At 39.0% G+C, this 23,958-nt stretch overlaps 1 protein-coding gene across 2 annotated transcripts in view; it reads left to right on the top strand.

The window, feature by feature from the left end:
* RSRC1 (arginine and serine rich coiled-coil 1) overlaps nucleotides 1–23,958 on the top strand; it is a 362,956-nt gene that overhangs the window by 20,055 nt on the left and 318,943 nt on the right. For both annotated transcript variants that reach the window (XM_074963701.1, XM_074963702.1), the window contains exon 4: nucleotides 2,664–2,789. In XM_074963701.1, the coding sequence (XP_074819802.1) occupies nucleotides 2,664–2,789 (126 nt within the window). The remainder of the gene's footprint in view (nucleotides 1–2,663; nucleotides 2,790–23,958) is intronic.

Genomic DNA, 23,958 nt, shown 5'->3' with positions numbered 1-23,958 from the left:
CCCCTACCTTACTCCTTGCCTTCTGCTGTGCATCCTCCCCTACCACTAATTGCCGCCTCCTCCCTTATCAGTTAACCCCCACCTTCTGCCCCTGCCTCCTCCCTTACTCCTAACTCCCATTTTGCACCCACAACAGCATCTCTTCTACTTGCCGTTACCCCTTACACCATGTCTACTTTTCACCCTGCTTTTAAGCTGTTCAATACCCCAGAGCTCCCCTGCTCTACTCATGCCTACCCCTGTGTCAAACCCTTCTTTGTCCCCTCCTTCCATTGTAACTCATCCCCCACACTCCTCTCCCCAGTGCAGAGTTCCTAGATGGGGCAGGGTTGGGTCTTTCCCTTCCTCATTCCCGGGTCCCATGTGGTGACCATTGCCATTCTCGGTCTTCCTTCTCCCTTGTAGGTTCCCTGGTTCTTGACCTCCCACAGCCCACTCTCCTCTGAGCTTGCCCAATCTCTCTCCCCACCCTGTCATCAGAGGAGGAATGGTCAGGTTGGGATCTCCCATGGGTGGTTTGAACCAGTCTCCACCAAGCAACTGGATGAAGAGACTTTTCCCCAGAGAAGCACCTCGGAGCCTGGGATTCATCAGTGAAATGTTGAGCCTGGGCAACAGGCCTCAGTGAGGGGCTAGGACAAGAGATGGGTCAAAGATTGCAGGAATGGGAATTGAGGACTTGGGGATCTACCAAGGGGAAAGGAGGTAGATAACAGGAGCTGTCACCACAAGGGATCTGGGGCATGAGGGGGGGGCGAAGACCCAGCCCTGTCCCATCTAGGAGTTCTGCACTGGGGAGAAGGGTCAGCGGGGTGGGGTGGATGAGTCAAAGTGGAAGGGGGAACAGATGAGGGAGAGGCCCTCTCATATCCCACCACAATTTGAGCACTGATTAATGCGGGGTTCTCAAACTTCATTGCACCGCGACCCCCTTCTGATAACAAAAATTACTACAGAACCCCAGGAGGGGAAACCAAAGTCCCATTGCCCCTGGCTGGGGTGCCAAAGCCGAAGCCCAAGGGTTACAGCCCCAGGCAGGGGGCCTGTAAACTTAGCCCTGCTGCCCAGGGCTGAAGCCCTTGGGCTTGGGTTTTGGTCCAGGGCCCAAGCAAGTCTAAGCCAGACCTGGTGACCCCCGTAAAATAGGGTTGCGCCCCACTTTGGGGTCCTGACCCACAGTTTGAGAATCACTGGACTAATAGTTTGTTCGCTTTGATCTAATCCTGTTTTTAAGAGGTTGACATTGAATTCTTAACGCACAGCAGTTGCGTCCACAAGGTTGCAGTGACCATAACACAAAAGTATCTGTTTGTTTTTTATTGTGACTATGCTGTAAATTATGCATAATTTTACTGTGACAAAATCGAATCCCTATTCACTTGCTTCTCAATTTCCAGGTACAAGGTGTGGTGTTTGTTTTTTAGTATCCACACTTGGACAGGAAGTAACCTTTCTTCTTTTGGAAAGGTGCACGTCCACAGTGATACATGTCTCTGTCATCTAGAGAATGGATTATAGCAATGCTTCTATATGGGCTACATATTAATACTACTCGTATATCAACTAGTGCAGAATATGGTAGCTCATATTGAGGGGCTTAACAGTCACCAGGTTAATTGTGAGGCGGAGGGTCATCTGAATGAAGGGTTCTCTACTCTGACATTTGTTTCCCTTATGCAATCTCCAAAACAAGTCTCACCTCTTCTCCCAGGATTTGGATTGGGAAGGATGAGCATTTTAGTGGAGTTTGTAAGAGTTTTATGTTCTGAAATGTGGGATTTGTGAGGATCCTTGTTTTGGGGGTAGTTTCTATTTATTATTGCTTTTTCTAAGAGTTTTCCCATGTGTTAAACATGTGTACACATTATTGGAAAGATACATTTTTATAAACTGAAATAAATGACTGAAGTGAATTCTATCCTTCTCTACTCCATTCACCTCATTGAGGAGGAAACTTCAAGTTCTAATTGTGATGATAGAAACGATACTTTAAATTGCCCAATAATATTGTCAGGAAATGTAAATTCAAAAAGCATACATAAATGCAAAATTAAGGTTACCCATTACAAAAGTTAAGATAACATAAATGTATTAAGTTATGCATATAACAAGAACAAGATAGAAAATACTGCATAAAGGCAATGTGGCTGAAAAACTATGTGCAGTGTGGCTGTGGCAAACATAACTTTATCTGTCCTGAATTTTATTTTTACCATTGCAGCCTTAGTCCCCGATCCTGCAACATATTCCATGCAGTTGATCCTTAGACCTACATAGATCCTGCTATGGGATGTAGTCCTAAATGTGTGTTTAACTTTATATTTATACAGAGAGGCACAATCCAGTAAATTGGGCTTTGGACTATGTTCTGTTCCTGGCTTTGCCATTGACTTGTTGCATGACCTTGGGCACGTCACTTCACCTGTCCTCCCACTCTTTTGTCTATCTTGCCTACTTAGAGTGTAAGGTCTGTGGGGAAAGAACTGTCTCTTTACTATTTGTATGTACCATGCCTAGCACAATGGGACCCTGATCTCAGCTGGGGCCTCTAGGTGCTGTTGTAATAAAAATGAATAATAGATTATTTGAATGTCCCTTTTAAACTAACATTGATAGGTGTTTTTTAAAAGCAGGAGTGTGCTAATAACACATTGTTATTTCAGACGCAGACATCGATCCAGCAGTAGCTCTTCATATGGATCCAAAAGAAAACGCAGTCGTAGTCGATCAAGGGGCCGAGGAAAATCCTATAGGTCTCAGAGATCAAGATCAAAGAGTAGAACAAGAAGGTATGATTGTTTTCATTTTCTCCTGCCTTCCTTCTCCCCAGGAAAAAGTAATAATCAAATAGTCATGTTTTCAGTTTTTTAATTGATTTCCCCCGTACTTTTACTAAGACATACTATGTTACCATAGATTCCTTTTAAAGTATTAAATGATTTGTTGCTGATTGTTTCAAATGTTCTAAAAGTAAATTAATATTTTAGATTTCAAATGAAACATTCTAAAAACCTATTTTGATAAATAATTAGAATTTAGTTAAAATCTATGATTAAGCTATAGTATGTCATAGAGAGAGAATTCTAAGTAGTTGTTAAATCAGTGCTGGAAGCTAGATGATAGCTATCTGCTCTTTGAATATATGCTGCCTTGGCCATTTTTTTAAAACTGTAGACATAAGATAAATGCTTTTTAAGTTAATATAGTTGTGCTTTTTCTTGAAAAATTAAAAAAAAATGAAAATTATTTAATCAGTTTGTCATATAATTTCTTTTCAAAAGTCAGGTTTTTTTGTCAAATTAAGCTTCTAAAAACATCATCCTGGAGTACCAATAGCCTGTGAAATGCAATATAAAACATTTTAGAGAAACCAAACCTTTAAGACAAAAGGAAGGAACCTTCTAAAATCAATGTTAGTAAAGATGATGATTGCTTTTTTGAAAACTTCAAATAAAAGGGGAAATTCTTTTGGTTTGAGAGAGCTTTTCTTACAAAAGGGCTCTCTGCAGTATTATAAATAGAGCCTTATTCTTATTAATGAACAGTTTTTTCTCTGGGACTGCAGAATTCCATTTCTGGTCTTTCTCCCGTCTCACCATGTGAAATTAGCTTACTCTCCAGTGGTTATATCTTATACAAGCGATGTGTGTAGTGGTTATGTCTGGTGGACTCTCCCGGGTATCCTTAGTGTCCAGAGAGCTATGGAGTTTGGGATATGCTAGCCATCAAACTGGCATGTCATTTCAAATTCCCTGTAACTTAAAAATTCAAATTGGGGAACACTTAGGCCTTGTCTACACTACCGGGGTAAGTCGACCTAAGTTATGCTACTCCAGCTACGTGAATCGACGTAGCTTAGGTCGACTTACTGCAGCATCTACACTGCGCTGCTCTCATTTTGGTGGAGTACTGGAGTTGACTGGAGAGTGCTCTGCGGTTGATTTAGCGGGTCGTTGACCCCCTGCTGCATCGATCACAGCAGCGTCTGTCCCCGGTAAGTGTAGACATGGCCTTAGATGAGAAGATGAAGTACATACTGTGCATTTGGCTGGTCAGATGCAAAGGACAGCTAAAAAAGAGCCTTAGACTGGCTTAACTAGAACAATCTGAAAATTCCTTGCCTGTCCACAGATGGGTGGTTTTCTGTATTCCTGAACCAGGTAAATAGTGGCTTTATGTGAGGTCTCTGTGTATTATTGGCTTGTCATAGACCAGCCCTAATTGCTCTTCTTTTCTCTCCCATCCATGGTCCTCTCAAAAAGAGAGTGTTTATAGACTATGCAAATTTCTGATGTTTCATGTTCAGATGTATATAGAACTAAGATTTGCAGACATATGTGGTGTGGAAAGCTATAGCTTTTTTGGTAAATCTGTTTGTGACTAATAGGTGTTTTCGATAATAACAAGCAGAGTTGTTATTAAAAAGCTGACTATGTTCTAAAAGCCTATCCGTGTGTTAACTCTAGAAGTAGAAGATTTCAAAGAGTATTATAGCAATGTTTTAATTTTTTTTGTTAACTTTAAAAAAATAAGTTTCATACTCTTATTTCAATGTGTATCCTCTGAAAAATATGTTTATTATCAATGGCTATCAACGTCATTGTTTTAGTCACTCTCTATTGAATTTACTGGCCTATGTCCTGTTACTGAAGGATAACTACCAGACAGGTGAGGCATCCAATTCTGAATTTTTGAATAAAATATTTAAGTGATGTTTTACTTTTAAATATACCTGATTAGGAGAATTGTTTTCTAAATTTCTTTCACCATCATTGTTCGTACGTGCATTATAACTGTTGTCTGGATACTTGTTTCTTCGGAACATGTGTAGGAACATTTTGGTTATTTAAGCAGCTTGATTGGTTCTCCAAATGGACCTTGACAATAACCATGCAATCACAATAGCAGCTGTTGAACTCAATGGGAATACTTGTGCATAATTGTTTGCTGATTTGGCTCTAAGTTTACAAAAAATTGGGTTTAAAATAATTAAATGGCAAAAGCATAAGGTGCAAATGAAAGTATATTTAGTAAACCAGATATTGAATTTTAGGGAATAAAGGAGCTACACAGTAATTTACAGAGCTGAGGGTTTTAGTGTAATTAAATATAAATACCAGGTAATATTTAAATACTCAAAGTAAGACTAATAGACTAAATTATTTGAGCTTTTGGTAGTTAGTCCCATGGTACAAAGTGTTACTTATTTATGAAATATATGGTGTTTACAACAGTATAAATTTTACATAATTATGGAAGCATTGGTGTACAGTAGTTCACTTTTAATTACTAATCTCAAGCATATTTTTTTAAGTAAATAGGTACAAGAAGTATCCTAAACTGACAAGGGCATTTAGCACATTGAACGCTTACAAGTAAAGCTCATGAGGTCACACTTGCTGCTCCACTCTGATTTCCTAGTATGCACCATACTGTGATGTTACAGCTACCATTAAATGGATTAGGCTCATTTCTGGGGAGGAGTTATGTCAATTACTGGTTTTTTTGTTTGTTTTTTGTTTTTCCTTGCAAGGATTAAAAGTATATTCTAAATAAAATAGCAAAAAACATACAGAACCTTGTAAAACTTTGCAAGATTATTCAAAAACATAATTGACTTGACCCAGATAGCTGGACTCTGTTTGCTATGATAAGAGCTGAGTGGTCTGACTTCGTTGGGGTGTTTGAAATGAACAGAAGGTTATATTTAGAATCAGTTACAGTGCTTGCCTCTTTGTACCTACTTTATTTGGGGGCATTCAGCACTTAATTTTTTAAATAGTTACACAACAGCTTTAAAGCAGAATCTGCTGGCATTTCCATTATAAACTTAATTTTGGGGAAGTGTTTTAACTTAGCTTTTTTGTTTTTTCCTTGTGAAATTTGGTGTATACTATATATAATACAGTGTAGGATCATTTAGAGTCTGGGCTGTGATCATGAGTAGCCTGCTACTTACTGCTAATGGAGTTATGCTCGGGTGGTAATGGGGGTTGTGCTCTTGGTGCTTAAAGATTCAGGTTCAATCCCCAATAACAGCTTGTGGAGTTTGAATGCATATGTACATCCATGGGTCTACTCTTATGTTCTCTGGCTGAGTTGAAGGACTGCAGGATCTGGCCTTCTAATTACACAGTAAAGTTATTTTCTCATTCTGGATTTTGTACTCTGGATTTCCTCTGTTTCAAAGTTATAACAGTTATTTAAAATAATCAGCCAAGTTCTGTTTCAGTTAAGATGTGCTCAAATTAGCTAAATGATGAACAATCATACAGTATATTAATGGTAAGGTGAGTAGTAGAATTTTCTAACATTTTTTTAAAAAAGAAATTAGAAACTGCTAACAGTAGATACATACCAGGGATTTGCATCTCTTTTTATTCCTTTCTGATAGCTTGTTTCTTTCCCCACTCCTTTCTTTTTCTGTCACCAGTGCCTTTCTGCAGCTGCTGCTGTTTTGTGATTTTTTTTGTGACTAGAAAGCTGCTAGTAGCACCAGAGTTCTGTCAAGTCTTCCTTATTCATTGGTGCTAATGGTAGTTATAACAATGCAACATATTTCATACCCCAATGCTACTTTCCCATCTCAAAATCTGTCTAGTGCACCTGAAGTCCAGTGGCTTAGGGATTTGTAGTTCTGAGGTCATTGCTGAATAAGACTCCTCTGTGAGTATCTCATACAGCTACCATAATTCCAAAGCTGGCTGTCATTAACTTTTGTTCATGAGTCAATGTATATTTTACATCTGATTCAAAAACTAGATGCTGAAGGCTAAAGTCTATATTTATTTATAGAGAGCCTGTGATGCATGTGGTGCTTTTGATGTCAGATAAAGAACCTGATTTTACAATTGAAATAAACTGAATAAGGAATGCGGAAGAAGGGATCAATGCAAAAGCAAAGTGATTGAGCAGTTGTTTAGTACACCTTATCAGTTTCTTGTAGGTATATAGAGGCTGTCTGCACCACTTCCCACACTTGGAACAAAGTGTGGAGTTGTGAGTGGAAGAAGGAGAGCAAGGATTCTGCAAAGGTGAGGAGCGAAGTTGGCAAATCATAACCAAAGAACATTAGAAGCTGACATCAGAAATGTGTTGAAGGCTTCAATAAAAGAGAGAACCTTCTGGTTATGTAAGCATCTCGTATTCTAAGATGAATTTATGCACAGGATTTCTCATCAAAACAGAGCTAACTGCCATCTGGTGAGTTTTTATAGCAGTAACAAAAGGTGCATAAAGACAGTTGCTATTAGCTTAAAAATAACTCTTGTAGGCATGTCTGTTGATGTCCTGGTAGTGGAACATGGAGGACTGGAGTTAAAATGTCTTTAGTTTTCTGGGTTGGGAGTCTGAAGAGGCAGCTCGCCCAGCACTGTGTATTGCTCTTTGTGTTTTTTAGATGACTTCCCTCTCTACCTCCCATGTTCCTAACTAACACTTGGAGCAGTTCTGGTAAGAGTCACACTCACACCCCATCTCATTCCTGGAGCAAGTTGTTGCAATGTGGGGTCCGAGTGAGTTTAGAAAGGGGGTTGGGTGGGTGGGTATTAAACCACATCTGATTCAGAATATTAGACTTCCCTGTCTCCATTAATAAGTACATACATTCTCATGACAAGCTATGTTCATAAGGTGACCTGTTTGCTTTATAGTACCATATAAGCATCATGTGATATGACACTTGCTGTAACAAACCCTATTTTTTTGTTGAATAAGACAGCAACTAGGCTCATGAAATACATGTAACCTTTGTGCTTTGTTTCTTGAAAGGTTTATCCTGCATAGCCTCTTCTCTCTCAAATTTTTCGTACTTTGAGTGTGGGTACCACTTTTGAGCACTTGAGGAAGGAACATCTTTCCATGCTATTTTGTTATCCTCCATTTGAGTTCTTGAAAAGGAGATAGACACAATAACTGAGCACTGTGAGAAATGAATGTAATGTAATGAAGTGCGCAGGATTTTATGAGGTTTTTTTAATGGAAAATATTACCCATACAGTTCATCTCTAATTTTATTTTTTTTGATCATGTCAGTATTAAGTTTCTCCAGCTTCATACAGGTGTTGCTGAAATTTGGTAAAATTGTGTAATCCAGTCACTATGCACCAGGAGTCAAACCTGAGCTTTCATGACTACTTTATTTTCCTATTTTGACAGAGAACTTCAGGGTCTCGATGCACAGGAGAAGATGGTGTAAAGAGGAAGTATTTACATTTTGTAGGTATTAAGGATTTTTTTGGGAAAAGGGTGAGGGCTAGATCATAGAATTGTAGCACTGGATGGGACATCGAGAGGTCATCTAGTTCTAGTCCAGTCCCCTGCACTCATGGCAGGACTAAGTATTATTTAGGCTATATCTGACCTGTGTTTGTCTAACCTGCTCTTAAAAAATCTCCAATGATGGAGATTCTACAACCTCCCTAGGCAATTTATTCTAGTGCTTAACCACCTTGAGAGTTAGGAAGTTTTTCTAATGTCCAACCTAAACTGACCTTGCAGCTATTTAAGCCCATTGCTTCTTGTCCTATCCTCAGAGGTTAAGAAGAACAATTTTTCTCCCTCCTCCTTATAACAATCTTTTACGTACTTGAAAACTTATCTCCCCCCCCCCCCCCCCTTAGTCTTCTCTTCTCCAGAATAAACAAACCCAATTTTTTCAGTCTTCCCTCATAGGTCATGTTTTCTAGACCTTCAGTCATTTTTGTTGCTCTTCTCTAGACTTTCTCCAATATATCCACATCTTTCCTAAAATGTGGTGCCCAGAACTGAACACAATACTCCAATTGAGGCCTAATCAGAACGGAGTAGAGTGGAAGGATTACTTCTCGAGTCTTGCTTACTACACTTCTGCTAATACATCCCAGAACGATGTTTGCTTTTTTTTTTTTTTTTTTTTTTGGCAATAGTGTTACACTGTTGACTCATATTTAGCTTGTGATCCACTATGACCCCAATACCTCTTTCTGCAATACTCATTCCTAGGCAGTCATTTCCCATTTTGTATGTGTGCCATTAATTGTTCCTTCCTAAGTGGAGTACTTTACATTTGTCCTTATTGAATTTCATCCTGTTTACTTCAGACCATTTCTCCAGTTTGTCCCAATCGTTTTGAATTTTAATTCAGTCTTCCAACCTGTCCCAGCTTGGTATCATCCGCAAACTTTATAAGTGTACTCTCTATGCCATTATTTAAATCACTGATGAAAATATTGAACAGAACCGGACCCAGAACTGATCCCTGCAGGACCCCACTCGAGATGCCTCTCCAGCTTGACTGTGAACCACTGATAACTACTCTCTGGGAATGGTTTTCCAACCAGTTATGCACCCACCTTACAGGAGCTCCATCTAGGTTGTATTTCCCTAGTTTGCTTATGAGAAGGTCATGTGAGATAGTATCAAAAACCTTACTAAAGTCAAGATACACCAGATCATCTGCTTCCTCTCTATCCACAAGGCTCGTTACCCTGTCAAAGAAAGCTATTAGGCTGGTTTGACACAATTTGTTCTTGACAAATCCATGCTGACTGTTACTTATCACCCTATTGTCTTTTGGGTTTTCACAAATTGCTTAATTATTTGCTCCATTATCTTTCCGGGTACTGAAGTTGGCCTTATTTCCCATTTTGTAGATTGGCACTATATTTGCCCTTTTCCTGTCCTCTGGAATCTTTCTCATCTTCCATGACTTTTTGAAGATAATCACTAATGACTCAGATACCTCCTCAGTCAGCTCTTTGAGTATTCTAGGATGTATTTCATCGGGCCTTGGTGACTTGAAGACCTCTAACTTGTCTTCAAGGGATGGGCTCAGATTACTAGCACAGAAATTGAAAAGATTTTTGGAAAATTACTTAACTAAGAGCTGGACAGGACTTGAATTGGGCTGGTATGTTCCCATATTCTGTACTGCAGGGGATCTCAAATTTCATTGCACTGCGACCCCCTTCTGACAACAAAAATTACTAACACCCCAGAATGTGGGACCGAAGCCTGAGCTTCACGGCCCCATGCGGGGTTGGGGGAAGCAAAGTCCAAGGGCTTCAGCCCCAGGGAGGGAGTCTGTAACTTAACCCTGCTGCCCAGGGATGAAGGCCTCTGGCTTCGGTTCTGGGTGGTGGGGCTTTGGCTCTGGGCCCCGGGCCCCAGCAACTGTAAGCCAACCCTGGTGACACCATTAAAATGGGGTTGCGACCCACTTTGGGGTCCTGACCTACAGTTTGAGAACCGCTGCTGTACTGTTACCTCTCTGAGTCCACTGACATCTTGCTTTACCTCCTTCCCACAATGTCAGCTGTGAATGGCCACCGTGAATGGCCACTGCTCCTGAGCTACTGCAGGCAGCTGCTGCAGAACATGAGACAGCAGTGCGGAGCCAGTGCACAGCTTTCCAGTGGAGAAGAGAGAGCCATCTGGTGGTGATTACTGTTGCTCTTGTTGGCCAGGATTGAATACTGGGGCTTTTCTCCCGTTACCTTCTCCTACAGCCTATGCTGTCAGCTACTAAGAAGTCGAGGGAGAGGATTTGACTCCAGGACCCCTCTTTGCTACCTTGCTTCTTTCCCCTATTGTCTCCCTTTTCCCTGCCTTTCTCTTCCTCTTCCACCAAGAAATGGAGAGGGTAAAGAGAGATGAGATGGAGAGGGTCATGGTTAGGAAAGGAGAAGTAATGTGGTGCGAACAGGTCATGAGTAATGTTGTGGGTGGAGCTGGTGCTGTGGGCAGAGCCTGAGTGATTATCACCACCTACTCTTTTTCCAGTTTGATTCTGGAGCTGGAGGGAAGATAGTGGAGTGCTGAGGAGCACTCTAGTCCGACAAGAGCATGAGATACTTTTGTATTATAACACACACATCACTTATTTCCTAGTAAAGGATAGGACAGAAATTACAGTTGAACTTGAGGAAGGGCAGGTTGGGATCAGAGTTAAATTCAGGAAAAGTAATGGGATGTCAGATAAAGAATGAAATAAAAATGGAAGAGGACCTTGACATATTGAACATTACTGAAAAATGGTGCAGTGACCAAAGACAAATGGGACCTGGCTATAAACTCCACAGGAAGGACAGATTAGGCCAAAAAGACTGAGTGGTTGTACTATATATAAGAGAGAGCTTTGACTCTAATGAGGCAGCACTGAACATAGCCACTGGGGATGAGGGAATGGCTATTAGAAAAAAGTGAAAGCTTCAAAACTACTACTTAACCACCAAAGTGCTAATTTGTCCTTTAATAGCAGCTGTTACAGACATTAAGTTATTTCTACTCACTCCATATTGTGAAGTAGGACCTGTTTAGTACTCACTTTTTTTTTTTTTTTAAAGTAGAATGGTAGTTAAAAGTGGCTTTGGAACCAAAACTGCTGCTGAAAGGGCATCGGGGCTTCTGGAGAAGAGAGGAAGTTCCACGTAGTCCAGAAAACCTTTTATATATGAAACAAAGCAAAAAAAATCTTAAAAGAAAGTTAGACAAGAAATACTCTTAACAGGAGTACACATTTTCCATTTTCACACAGTTAGTGTGTGGAACTCATTGCCACAAGACATAACGGAGGAAACAAATATTGAATATTCTAATAGTAGTAAACTGCCAGAACGTGCATTACCTTTTGATGCACTTTTTCAGTGGCTGAAGGCATGAAGCTGAAAATGTACTCAAGGCATATGTATAATAGCTTACTAATGTGTTCCCTAGCATGGCTTATTGTTGTTCATCAAACGTTACAACTGAGCAACACAAGGATTAATGATCCTTAGAATAAGTGTTCTGTATCCATTTTGCTCACAATCTCTGTTTGGTGGTTTAAGTACTGATATCAAGGACTTGAACCTGGGTCTCCTCTGTGGTAGACATAGCTTCTCAAACTGTTCCAAAATAAATATAATACTTGGTCAGTAAGTTGAGGCATCTCTCATCTTTTCATTAACAATATTCAAAACCCTCTCAGATATTTCAAGTTTTGATTAAAAGCCAACAAAATGAACAAATGTGACACAAGCAGCGCAGTTATATTAGAACATTAAAGTTCACACTATCCTTTATTTTTTGACCTATTGCTTGTGAAAGGTGGTACACTGACAAACATAAGAGCTGCAATATATTTAATCATTGAATAGATACAGCTTGGGATGTGGCAAGGAAAGCACGAGCTTTCCTAGACCACTGTGTGTCATCCATTTGCCAGTCTACCTCTCCTTTGATCAGGAGGAATCACCTTCAAGGGTGAGCAGTTGTAGTGATTTTTCCACTGGGAAGTGGACTGAGACCACAAACCTCATTTCATATTGGAGACTGAAGAGCCGTTAACTGTTTCAGTTCTCACTTACCTGGCCTGGATTTGAAACAGTGATATAGAGTCTGTAAGCTGTATCTCATTAGCTCATTATCAGTCTTTTCTTTTCTCTCCCCAGCCTCCAACAACATTAGAGTACTTTGTGCTCTCAAATTAATGAGCATGTCAGTGAAAGTATGGCCAGAATAACATGTTTTTTGTAATATTTCTAACACGAGTTTTGTAAGGGTTAATAATAAATGATGTACAGAGCTTTGAACATGTAAAGCACTTGAAGTATCAAGTACAGTATTCTCAAAATAATTGTAAAGTTAAATCCTGTTTCAGTTATTTTTAATATTTTGAGTAGGTATTATGTTTTTCTATCCTAAATGGATTTTTCTTACTTTATCTCAGAACATAAGAAAATATGTGCATATTGCAATTATTTATTTTATGTCAGATGCATCTTAAGAGTCAGAAGTAAGGCTGACAAGCAATGCTATAAATTTAAAACTGTCCTACAGCAAGGTAGTATGATGCAAATATGAATTAATAAGATCACAAACTGAATTTCAGCAAAACAACCATGATTTACATTAAATTAGGAAATTTAAAACCGATTTAGTTTGTTTTACTGAGCATTTGCTTAATAACATTTTGCCTTCTTGCAATCTTTTTAAAGACAATAATGCGTCTGTGAAATGCAGGCACATCCTCAGTAGAAAAATTGAAAGCAACAGCTCACTTTCTGAAACCACACATATAGTGATAGAAAGAAATATTTCAGCTCTACAAAATTTAATAAATCATCCCATTTCCTAATTTGATCATATTAGATGCTGATATGGAAGAAGCATTTCAAATACCATCTCCTCATTAATATACATCAGTCTGGGGAATAGAATGGAATACTTATGCAGAGATGTCACAGTTACTGTTTCTTAGTTTACTAAGTGGAACAGGTTGATGTGATACTGGGTGCTATTTGTCAATGTCTTGTTAAAATGGTTTGGGTCGAGTTATGGAGTCCAGAAAGACGGCAGCTGATAAATCAAAAGTGGATTGAGTGGACAGGAGGCAGTGATTGATACTGTGACAGGATATGAAGAAAGGAATCTTGATACAAGCATGCATGATATTGAATATGAGAAGGAAAATGGCCCTGTAGTATGGATATTATTCAGGGGAATGAGAATAATAATATCAGCTTGAAATTACTGCTGGGTGAATATTAGGATAGTTCTTATTAGAGTATTATGCTTCTCTAGGATGGAGGAACTAAAATATGTATCATTTATATGTGCATAGAGTATTAACCTATGTCTTGAGTTTATTACAATTGTTTTTCCAGGTTAATAGAAAATAACTGGTTTTTCTTATACATCAAATCTCCTAATTTAAATCTTTGAATTCATAGGGCTTTAAACAGAGTAAAACAAAGGATACTAAACCTTATTCCTTGATTTCATGCAATCCAGTGATTATAGAGTACTGTACTGTAATTGTGTTTAAATCTGTGAGTTGGTTTTTATTGTCTGCCAAGCATTTTTGGCTTCTACTGTTACCTGAAATTGAAAGCTGCTGTCATGAAATATTTTTGAATTCAGTTCAGTTTTTAGGTACTTCGACAATTACAGATCTATGTACCTAATAGATGAGACCTTCTAGAAATGATCAAGGTTGGTAATGTTGGTGTTTCTGGATTACCAATGAAAATATTTTCTGCCCAGGACTTTTATTTGAAAATACTTTACACTTTGATTACAAATTTTCCTCTTTAACTGATTTAATGTTGAAACGAGTGCATGCTATTGTAAGCAGGTGGAAAGGAAACTACTTGCTGTGGATAGTTTCAGAAAATTGTCATTTATTTTTAGGTTAAAAACAAGATGGATGTTGATTGAACTTTCTGCTGTCCTGGCATTGTAAACTAGAATTAATTCAAGGTCAACCCTGATTTGTCAGAATTCTTTTTAGTTTAGAACGTTTGGATCCTGAAAGGATGTGGTCTCCTTATTATGCAAAGAAGTACAATGTGAAAAAGGTCAAGGAATTAAAAATACTAAATTGTGGAGAACTCCACCCACGCAGTATACTGGCTATTCAGGTATGCAAGATAGCACTAGGTTTAGGGGATAATCTTTAAAATGCATTGCCAGAATTATGAGTCACATAAAGTAAGATGTTACTGCTAGAATTACCAGAAAGTGTGTTTGTTTTGTTTTAAGCACTACTTTTGAAAACTCTCTACTGCTTCAAACACAAGTAAAGGGCTTCATCCTGCTCCCACTGAAGTCATTGGAAGTCTTGCTGTTGACTGAGCAAGATCAAGCCCATCTTTTCTTTCAAACATTTATTAATAGCCAATGCAAACAATAATAGTACAGCACTTTATTACAGATCTTAGGCTTTTTGGAAAATAAAATCCCCTTCAAGATTCCATTGCTTAAAATGTTCCATCGTCTTATGCACAAATACTTATGTCTTTTTTTAGAGAATGATTTGATTTTCCTTAAGTAAAGATTCTGAACCATCAGCTAAGTATGCAATGATACCACTAACAGAAAATGTGAATGAAAAACTTTTAAGATGACCTATATGGCAGTACTGTCAAGTAGCCTGAGCAGACTCTGTTGATACTGTGTTTTGCCTTTTATTGTTATACCATTCCTTTCTATCTGCTGTCTGCAGACAGTCTGGGTCATTTTATGTGTGTTTGTGGTGGAAGTGCAGTGGATGTGGGATAAAGGTTTTAGTGGCATGAATTGGGGCATTAAACAAAAGCACTGAAACAGCAATGCAGTCATCCCAAATCCATGCCATTAAAACCTACCACGCTATTATGTATTTTGGTCATGCCACATGCATTTAACAGAAGAGCACTAATTTTTTTGGTGGTAGTTATTCTGTCTTTCCACTTGTAAAGCCAAACTGCCTAGATACCACAAGGGCAACTGAGAAGACTTTGGAGGGAACATAAGAACTGTCATACTGAATCAGACCAGTGGTTGGTCTTGACAATTGGAAAAATGGGTCTTGACTTTAAATTGATGTAAAACAACTGTTTCGTCTCGTGATATTGAACCTCAAAGATATCACTGGTCTAGAAATGAATATTGCTCATCCTGCATATCATCTGTGATTATTTTTTTTTTTTTTGATGGGAAAGTAGAAAATGTCTCTGGAGAGTTAATTGTCCTTTTATAACAAAGCATCTATCTGAAAGTTGCTCCGTGGCTCGGACTGATGTTACTTCTGGTAGAGATGTATTAGTGAACAAAGTGCTGGTGAGGTGGCTAGAAGCGCATTATAAATGCGCTTTATCATAAAACAGCATAATATCAGGCTCTGCAGTTGTTTACATAGTTACCATGATGTATATGCCTGTAAATATGTATTTAATCTCAGTGTCTAAATATTTGAAGTATTTGTTTTGGTTGTGTAAGTAACTAAAGCTCTGCAAAACATCAGTGATCTCTTCAGATGAATCCTTTTTTACACAAGATAGCTATTTGAGTAGATACACTGCATGACAAGTAGAGATGGTGAAAACATTTCCAGCAAACTATTTTTCAATGGAAAATGCCTCTTCAATTAAAACTAAAAGGTATGTGGGTGTGGGAAAATTCAGTTTGGTTGAAATTTATTTTTTCACAAAAAATTGGAAGTCAAAAAATTTCAAGACATTTTTGTTTTGATTTTGGTGAAGGGTGGAATGTTTTTTCTCTTTTGCTCATTTTATTTGTTTTCTGTACTAGAAAAAAGCAAATGGTTTTCCCATTGAAATGAATGCAAAACTTTAATGCAAAACAAACAATTAGTTTTGTTTTAAATTTTCCACTATTTTAAGTTCTTCTGACATTTTCCCTGAAATATACTTGCCTTGTTTTGACCAGCTCTAAATATAAAAAAAAGCCTATGTAAGTATCAAGCTGTAGTAATAGCCTCCCAACAGCTTTTAAAAATCCTGGTAGCAGCATGCTAGCAGAAACTTACATTTCAGATCCATAATATCAGATGTCAGAAGGTCATTTTGATTTCCTTCCAGTCAGTTAAAAATAACTTGATCTTTAGAAGTTCATTTTAAAATTAACTGCTTTGTGTTCTATCTGTTTTTTAGGCTGCTATATTTATACACAATATATGGAAGCCTGATGTTAATATACCATTCTTTTAATAACTACATTGGTATTCTACTAAATGTAATTTTATTAAATTTGCAAATGAGCAACGGTAGTCCTGCAGCATGAAAATGTGTATGTTTAAGAACAGCGATGTAACAATCCAGTTTTTTTGGTCTTCAGTAACATCAAGAAGTTCTTGGCATTTATTGGATGCTGGAAATGAATCTGAAGAATAAAGCAATACACAGCACAAAATCTTGTTGTATGTGCTAGGCCCTTTCCAAATATCGGAAGACACAGTACTGACCTCAAAGTGCTCACAATCTAAAACAAGCAACAAAGGAAGTTGTAGCAGAGAGGAATAAAACAAATTTAACTGATTATTTAAAACTTTATCACAAACTGCTTCTACCTATCCATTATTAATTGGCAGTTGCTTGTACACATCATGCTAGAAATTGTTTTTTGAAGGGATTTGAAGGAGTAGAGGAGGTAGTGCCCTTGTGGGTTAGTTCAGGGAGGGGGGTTAAAAAAAGGGAGGATTATTGTGAGAGAAGTGGTTAAATTAGGAGAGGAGGGTTGGAGGAGATTGAGGCTGCTATTAACCTCAGAGCAGAAGGCTGATGCAAAAAGAGATAATGGTGGATAATTGAGGAGGAGCAGAATTGTGAAGAGCCTAGAAGGTAGGGACAAGGAGCTTGAATCTGGTGCTGTGGAACATGAGGCGCCAATGGGGAGATTCGAGGGGAGAGGTGTGTATATATGACATGGTCAGAGTAATAGGCAAGGAAGATTACTTTAGTGAAAGTTTTTTGCATGGGATTGGAGAGAATTGATGCAAGCGTTGGGGTGGTGGTGTCCAGAATAGAGGAGTAAACAAGATAAGAGTGTGACAGACTATACCTCATGTTCAAAAAGCAGGCCCCAAACAGTTTTTCAGAGACAAAGACACACTCCCCCACCACGGCAGGTATCAGCATCATTGGATGAACTTTCATGGACTATCACCTAGGTAAGTGGCCATTCTTTGTCAGGAGGAAGGGTGTGAGTGAGAACTTTACACATTGACAATGGAAGAGCTGGGAGTTTCCGTGTAAACAGTCTGGCTGTTGCCTGAACCCCAGTTGGAGGTAATCCTTGAAGAGGGGAGAAGGGTATAAGTGAGAAACAGAGGCTCCCAAATCACCTCCCTCCCCTCATCTCTACTCACAGCAGCTACAACACTTGAAAGACAAAGGGAGCATTGTAGAACTGGGAGAGGGGTCCTGGTTGGGAGGCCTTTCAGCTAGTACAGACTGCTGCAAGCATATGATGAGAGAAAACCTTTGCTTTGAATCTATTTAGCTTGTTAAGTTAGGTATTGGTTTGCATATAATCTTTTATTTTCTTTGCAACCAATTCTGAGTTTATGCCTCATTACTTGTAGTCACTAATCTTTCTTTCTGTAGTTAATAAATTTGTTTTTTTGTTCTGTTTAAACCAGTGTGTGTTTGTATTGCTGTGTTTGGGAACCTCCACTTGAGAAGATAACAAGGTCTGGTCATATTTTCCACTGATGAAATGACTGACTTTCTGTGAGCTTGTATTATCTAGGAGGGTGCTAGGGAGTACAAGAGGCACATTTCTAAGGGAAGATCTGGGACTGGGAGTTTGCTGGTGTTGCCCTGTAGGTAGTTCATGAGTGGCTGGCCAGAGCATTTACGTCATTCAGCTGGGAGTGATTTTGCATGCTAGAGATTGTGTGTGAGCAGGACCAGGAGTGATTTGTTCTCACAGCAAAGCAGTATAAAAGGCAACCCAGGTTGGAGGTTTAAGGGGACACAGCTGTTCAGCAGTTCAGATTGTACCCTGGATAATGTCATGAAGAGATGAGGGCCTAGGTGAAAATCTTAGCTTTGTGGACAGAAAGAAAAAAGGTGGAACCTGGTAATGTGCGGAGGGAGAAAGCAAGATTTTTAACATAACTTGGATGTATGGGTCACAGTGAGGGGCAGAGTTATAGTGGAAGCCCAGATTATGAGAGAGAATGTTATAGATAGTACAGTGATGTCAAAAGTGACAGGCGAATGGGAGGCATAGGGAGAGCTGGGGAGGAAAGATAAGTATTTCAGTTTTGGCCATACTAAAGACATGAGGAAGAGATGGAGAGACAGGCTGAGATGTGGGATTGAGTGGGAAGAGACAGGTCAGGACTAGAAAGACAGGTTTGTAAGTAATCAGCATAAAGATGGTAGTTTGAAATTGTGAGAGTGGAGGAGCTCACCCAAGGAAAAGTGGATGGACTGAAGAGTATTCGAAGGATTGAGTCCTGTAGGTGGAGATTGGAGAAGTGGAGGAGGACTTCCCCAAGGGGAGACTGACTTGAATAGTCAGAGCAGAAGGAGAAGGACCAGGACAAGACAACTGTGGAAAACAGAGGTGAATGGTTGGCCACAGTTCTTCTAAAAGTTTTCTCTAAGTGCTTCTTTGACACCATTGCCTAATGGAAATGAATCTGGGCATTTTCCAAAGAGAGACTGATAGAAGTCTTAGGTAAGATCAAGCAGTGTTGCTTTATTTAAATATTTCGTAGAACACTTGTCCCCTCTTTTTTATTGTTTGACTTGCTTTAACTGCTGGATTTGTGCTTTGAAAATTGTGATTTACTGATTCAGATTCTCCTTTATATTTTTTTTAAACTCTGCTTTCTAGATAGTTTAACACTGTCACATATCGTTAACTATGCAGAGCCACATAATAAGGGACCCGAATAAACATTGTCTTTGTGCAGGTGGAGGATGGAATGGATGGAATATAAGATTACAAAGCTTGGTTAGGTACTTCAAAACATACGTATTTAAGTAAAGTACTTGAGGACATTTTACGTTCCACTTCAAATACAGAACTGTGGGCAGGGGAGAAGCTGGTTGAATTCACATTATTGAACTTGTTCGTGGAGCCTTACATCGTTTGTAGATGGTAAGGTCAGACCATGTTTTGTTCTGTTTCCATCAATAAACTAACAACATGTAATATTTCTCTTTTGGACTTGGCAGTTGCATTAGAGTTACATTACTAATAGGCTCTTTCTTAAAAAAAAAAACAAAACAAAACAAAAAACTTTTTAGCTATCATCATTGAGTCCCTCAAAGGAAATAAAAAAAACTTTGTGTGAATGCAGTGAAACAATAAAGAGGTGAATCAAAAGCTTACACAATATCCTTGAGCAATAATCCACCAATGAGGATATTACCAAGATCTAATTGACCGCTTTGGGAAATTAAACTTCGTAAGGCAAAGCCGAGGGCTCTTAAGTTATCAATAAGGCCAGATAGCTGCTAGTGACAGCTGCTTTGATGCCTTTCATTGATATAAAAAAGCTAAATCATATGAATGCATAAGTGCTGTTTGGTTATTGCAGAGTTCTGCTAAGTAATGATTCTAATTGTATTTTTAATTTTATCAGCACTCCAGGTGCCATATTTAAAGAATGAGGTTTAAGCATAACTTCATATATGTCTAATGTGACATTTGTTTGCAGAATTTTTATGATGTTTCATCTGGAGAAAGCAGTTGGAAAACCAGAAAAAAAAAATTGAACTAGACTTTTTTTGTGGAGAGTTGCTTCATTAATTTGAAGCATCCAGTGTACCACCCACTTCATTCTAGGATGACTTTGTCCTTTTGAACCTTTTTTTATGTCCCTCCCTTTCAGTAATTTGACCACCATCATGCTCATATCTTTAATAATGAAGGTAGGAAGTACACTTTTAGGTAATTGTTATGAAGGCGGCTCCACAGATCAACATAAAACAGGTGTTTTAAACATGCATAGGTAATAACAAGATAATCATTTATCTCAAATACCTAATTTCCATTAGCCCAGGGAGTGGGATTATCTATACATTTGAGTCTCTAGAATGGTGATATTATCCCATGCCAACTTAAAACTTTTTAAAAAGTATAATTTATCCTTAAAACTAAAAAAGATAATGAATGATTGGATTCAGTTTCAGAATTTATTTTTGTACCACCACTTCTTCTCATTTTCTTTTCTCTCATTTTGTCTTTGTTGCTCTCATTTGTTGCTTCATACCTAATATTAAGTTTGTGTTTGTTGGCGTTATTGTAATACTGTTACTGATACAGATATAATTGAGGCATCAGTAGCAACTCCATAGATGATGTTGCTTTGGGATTTGTGCTTAAAGCAAGACTAAATTCCCTTTATTTCACACAAATGGCTTTAATTTATTTTCCAAATGAGGGAAAGGACAATAGCTCTTCAAAGGACAATTTTAAATTTTTAAAAATTTGTTGGTAAAATATTCATTAACTTCTGCTGAGAAAACACTTCAGAATGTTTTCTTTCTTAAATTTTCTATTGGTTTCCTCTCATTTCTTCTGGTTTCGCTAACTCCAAACTTCACCCCTATGCACACAAAGTAATAATATCTCATGAAATAGGTCACCTATGAAATTTTAAAATTAAAAACAGTTATTTTCCTTATTTAGGGTAACCTAATTAATTTTTTGCCAGGATTATCTGATGGGACTGCTCAATTCTCTCAGGCTTCTAATTTCAAGTACTACCAATCTGCCTCATTGATTCTCTAGCTGTGCTTTGCGCATGCTTCTGGTGAGCGAAGGAGACAGGCTGGAGAGTAAGGAATGAACTTTGTCAGAGAAAGGAGACTCTGGGGGCCCTGGAGGAGAGCTGGGAAGTAGAGGCAGGCAGAATTGGCATGGTATGAAGGGTTAAGAAGTAGGGGTGTGTGTGTGAGAGAGAGAGACACACACACACACACGGTGGGGAGGGGGAGTATAGAGGAAGGGTGAAACTGCCAGGGCTCTAGGAGTGGCTTCTGCTAAGGCATCTGTGTTTGAAGGGTTCTCCTGGTGCTGATGCCTTAGCTCTCGTGCACACCAAGGCAGCCATAGTGAGGAAGCCGTGTACATGCATGTACCATACCATTACTTTGTCAGGGGGCTCCCATGGCACTGCTGCATTGGTGAAATGGGGAACTGAGGAAGCCCTTCATGCTCTGCTGCCTTAGTGCCCAGGCACTGAGCTTTCCCACACCCTATGCTGTCTGCAAAGGTCTTTCCCACCCAGACCTTTGACTCTCTCTTGTGCCTTTACATCCCTGCTAAAGTCTGGTCTTCCTCCATCCCCCAAAACATTAATTTGCTGTAGCCTGACTAACCTGCAAGCCAGCCCACAGTGCTGTTGATGCAGCTGAGTAAGGGAGATGAGTATGGATGTGGAGAGAGGAGGAATGGGAATTAGGGGTTAGTATGGTTGTGATGGGGCCTGTGTGTGTGTGTGAGTGTAAAAGCACATTGTGCAGATGGCCAGCGGTTGTGATGGTGAGCCTCGTTCCTTGGTACTTAGGCATCATTGCATGAATGGGCCTTCCACAGTGCTGCTGTCTTAGTGGGCTGGGGAGTTGAGGCAGCACCAACAAGGGAGCCTTTTAAGTACTCATGACTCTGTGGTGAGACACAGGTTTTCCTTCAACCCAACTCAAGCTGTACAGCACAGTCCCTCTTGAAGCCGCAACCCACAGGTAATATCCTCTTACCCACAGCCCTCCCTACTCTTCCTTTTGGTTCCTCTGGTATGCCATGGTATCAGTACTGCAGGGACTCGAGAATGAGAAGTAATGTAGAGGGGCAGGAATTAGTAGGATTATATGGGGGAGATATTTACAATGCATCAAATTATTAATATCTTCTATCAGACTGTTAGGAGACAACTAAAGCTTGATAAACCATTGTAGTGTCAGTCTCTGTACAGGGGGATTTACAAACTGACTATAATTAAACACACATTAAAAACTCACTAATTCACATGAATGATAGAGAGATCACATTGTTCGCTCGTTTGCAATGAAATTGGAAACGTAACTAGGATGATACATTGCCAAATATATTCACAAATTTTGATGATTGTAGTTCACTTTTGGTTATTGATATACTAATAAATATTCTGCACTGTAGATATGTGATAATTTTCTTTTAACATATTTTTTTTGGAATACAAAGGTGGCACACTCACTTGGGAGTCAGGAGGTGCCCAAGATAAGGTTGCTCATTACAACCTTTCATTCAGCCCCTTTTTGTGTTGTGTTATGAGCTAGTCTTTAATGATCAGTTACTATTTTTTCTACAGAACTTCCATTTCATTTAGTTTAAGCATTGACACCAGACTGCTTAGCTTAGTTAGTTTTCTCTGAACAGTTCTCATGTGTCAGCTCAGTGCTTTTTTTGTTTGGTTGTGTGATGGGTGGTTACAACTGGCTATATGATGTATAGTTTGGTTCTAAACATCTTAGCTTCTTTACATAGATTTTTGTGGAATAAATTCACTTTTTCCATGCAAAGGTAGAGTATTCATGCTTTGTTAATGCAATTCAGAAGGGATTGAGGGGAATGGAATTCCTCTCCCGACCTGTGGGCAGAGAGTAGGATTTAGACAGTGGGCTTCAGAGCAAGTCTTCTGAAGCTGCTACTCTACTCTACTCTATAAACTGGACTAGCAGCCAGTGCTACATTGCAGTTCCAAATGGGGTGATATGGCCATCCCAATTCTTCTCTAAGCATGGCCTGTTCAGGCCTGGAGCACAGCCCTCTTCTGCAATATATAGTACAGTAGACTGCTGTTTGGCTGTCCTGCCCATGCTCTCTCTCCAGACAGCCTCGAATGCAAGGCACAGGTAGGTGTAAAGGACCGTTCATACAAACAAATGTTATCCGATATGAATAAATTGCACCTTTGATCCTGTGCAGTCAGCCACCAATGTTTGTCTGGATTAAGCCTTCTTTATTTTTCACCAAAGGCATGGATTGATGTTTAGATTTAACTATGCATAAGGGGGCAAGGGTGACTGATTTTGTGGACACTCTTTATTGGGACCTGAAAGACCGCCTTCAAATGAAGAAACACATCTTTAGGCTAGAAGGGAATTTTCTGTTGTACTGTAGGTAATGTTTCCATACTTTGTAACAGAAGAATTGCGTGTCTACCAATACTTTTTCAATATCTCCAGATGTGTTCATTTCTGTGATCTTATTTCATGATTTTTTTCTGTAATTTGCAAATCTGCTTTTATTTAAGACAACCTGCCTTCAATCTAAGGTGCTGTTAATTAGACAGCCAGTGATTCGCATAATCCGAATCTGACCTCTGACTTTAGGGAATACCCACTTCTGAGTCTGTAACACCTTGAATGATCTTGAGTGAAGGGATTATGTTCTTTTCCTCCTTTGCTTTCACAATCAATGCTGAGATGGCGTGGGCTAGTATGGGCATGAGGAATGCTGACTGAAAGGTACTATGTATAATTAAAGTATAAATTGTGTAAATTATCTAAAAAGCATTTTTATTAATGGAACTAATGGTGTATTGAAGGCAGGTGTTTCTTTGTATTGCAACACATGTGGAATGAAAATATTGAATGTTACAGCCTTGATAATGAGGAGGACTTGTGGCACCTTAGAGACTAACAAATTTGTTAGTCTCTAAGGTGCCACAAGTCCTCCTTTTCTTTTTGCGGATACAGACTAACATGGCTGCTA

Source organism: Natator depressus, chromosome 9 (assembly GCF_965152275.1).
Source record: "Natator depressus isolate rNatDep1 chromosome 9, rNatDep2.hap1, whole genome shotgun sequence".
Classification (NCBI taxonomy): Eukaryota; Metazoa; Chordata; order Testudines; family Cheloniidae; genus Natator; species Natator depressus.
Note: the sequence above shows the minus strand (reverse complement) of the source record. Positions and strands in the feature narration are given on the sequence as shown.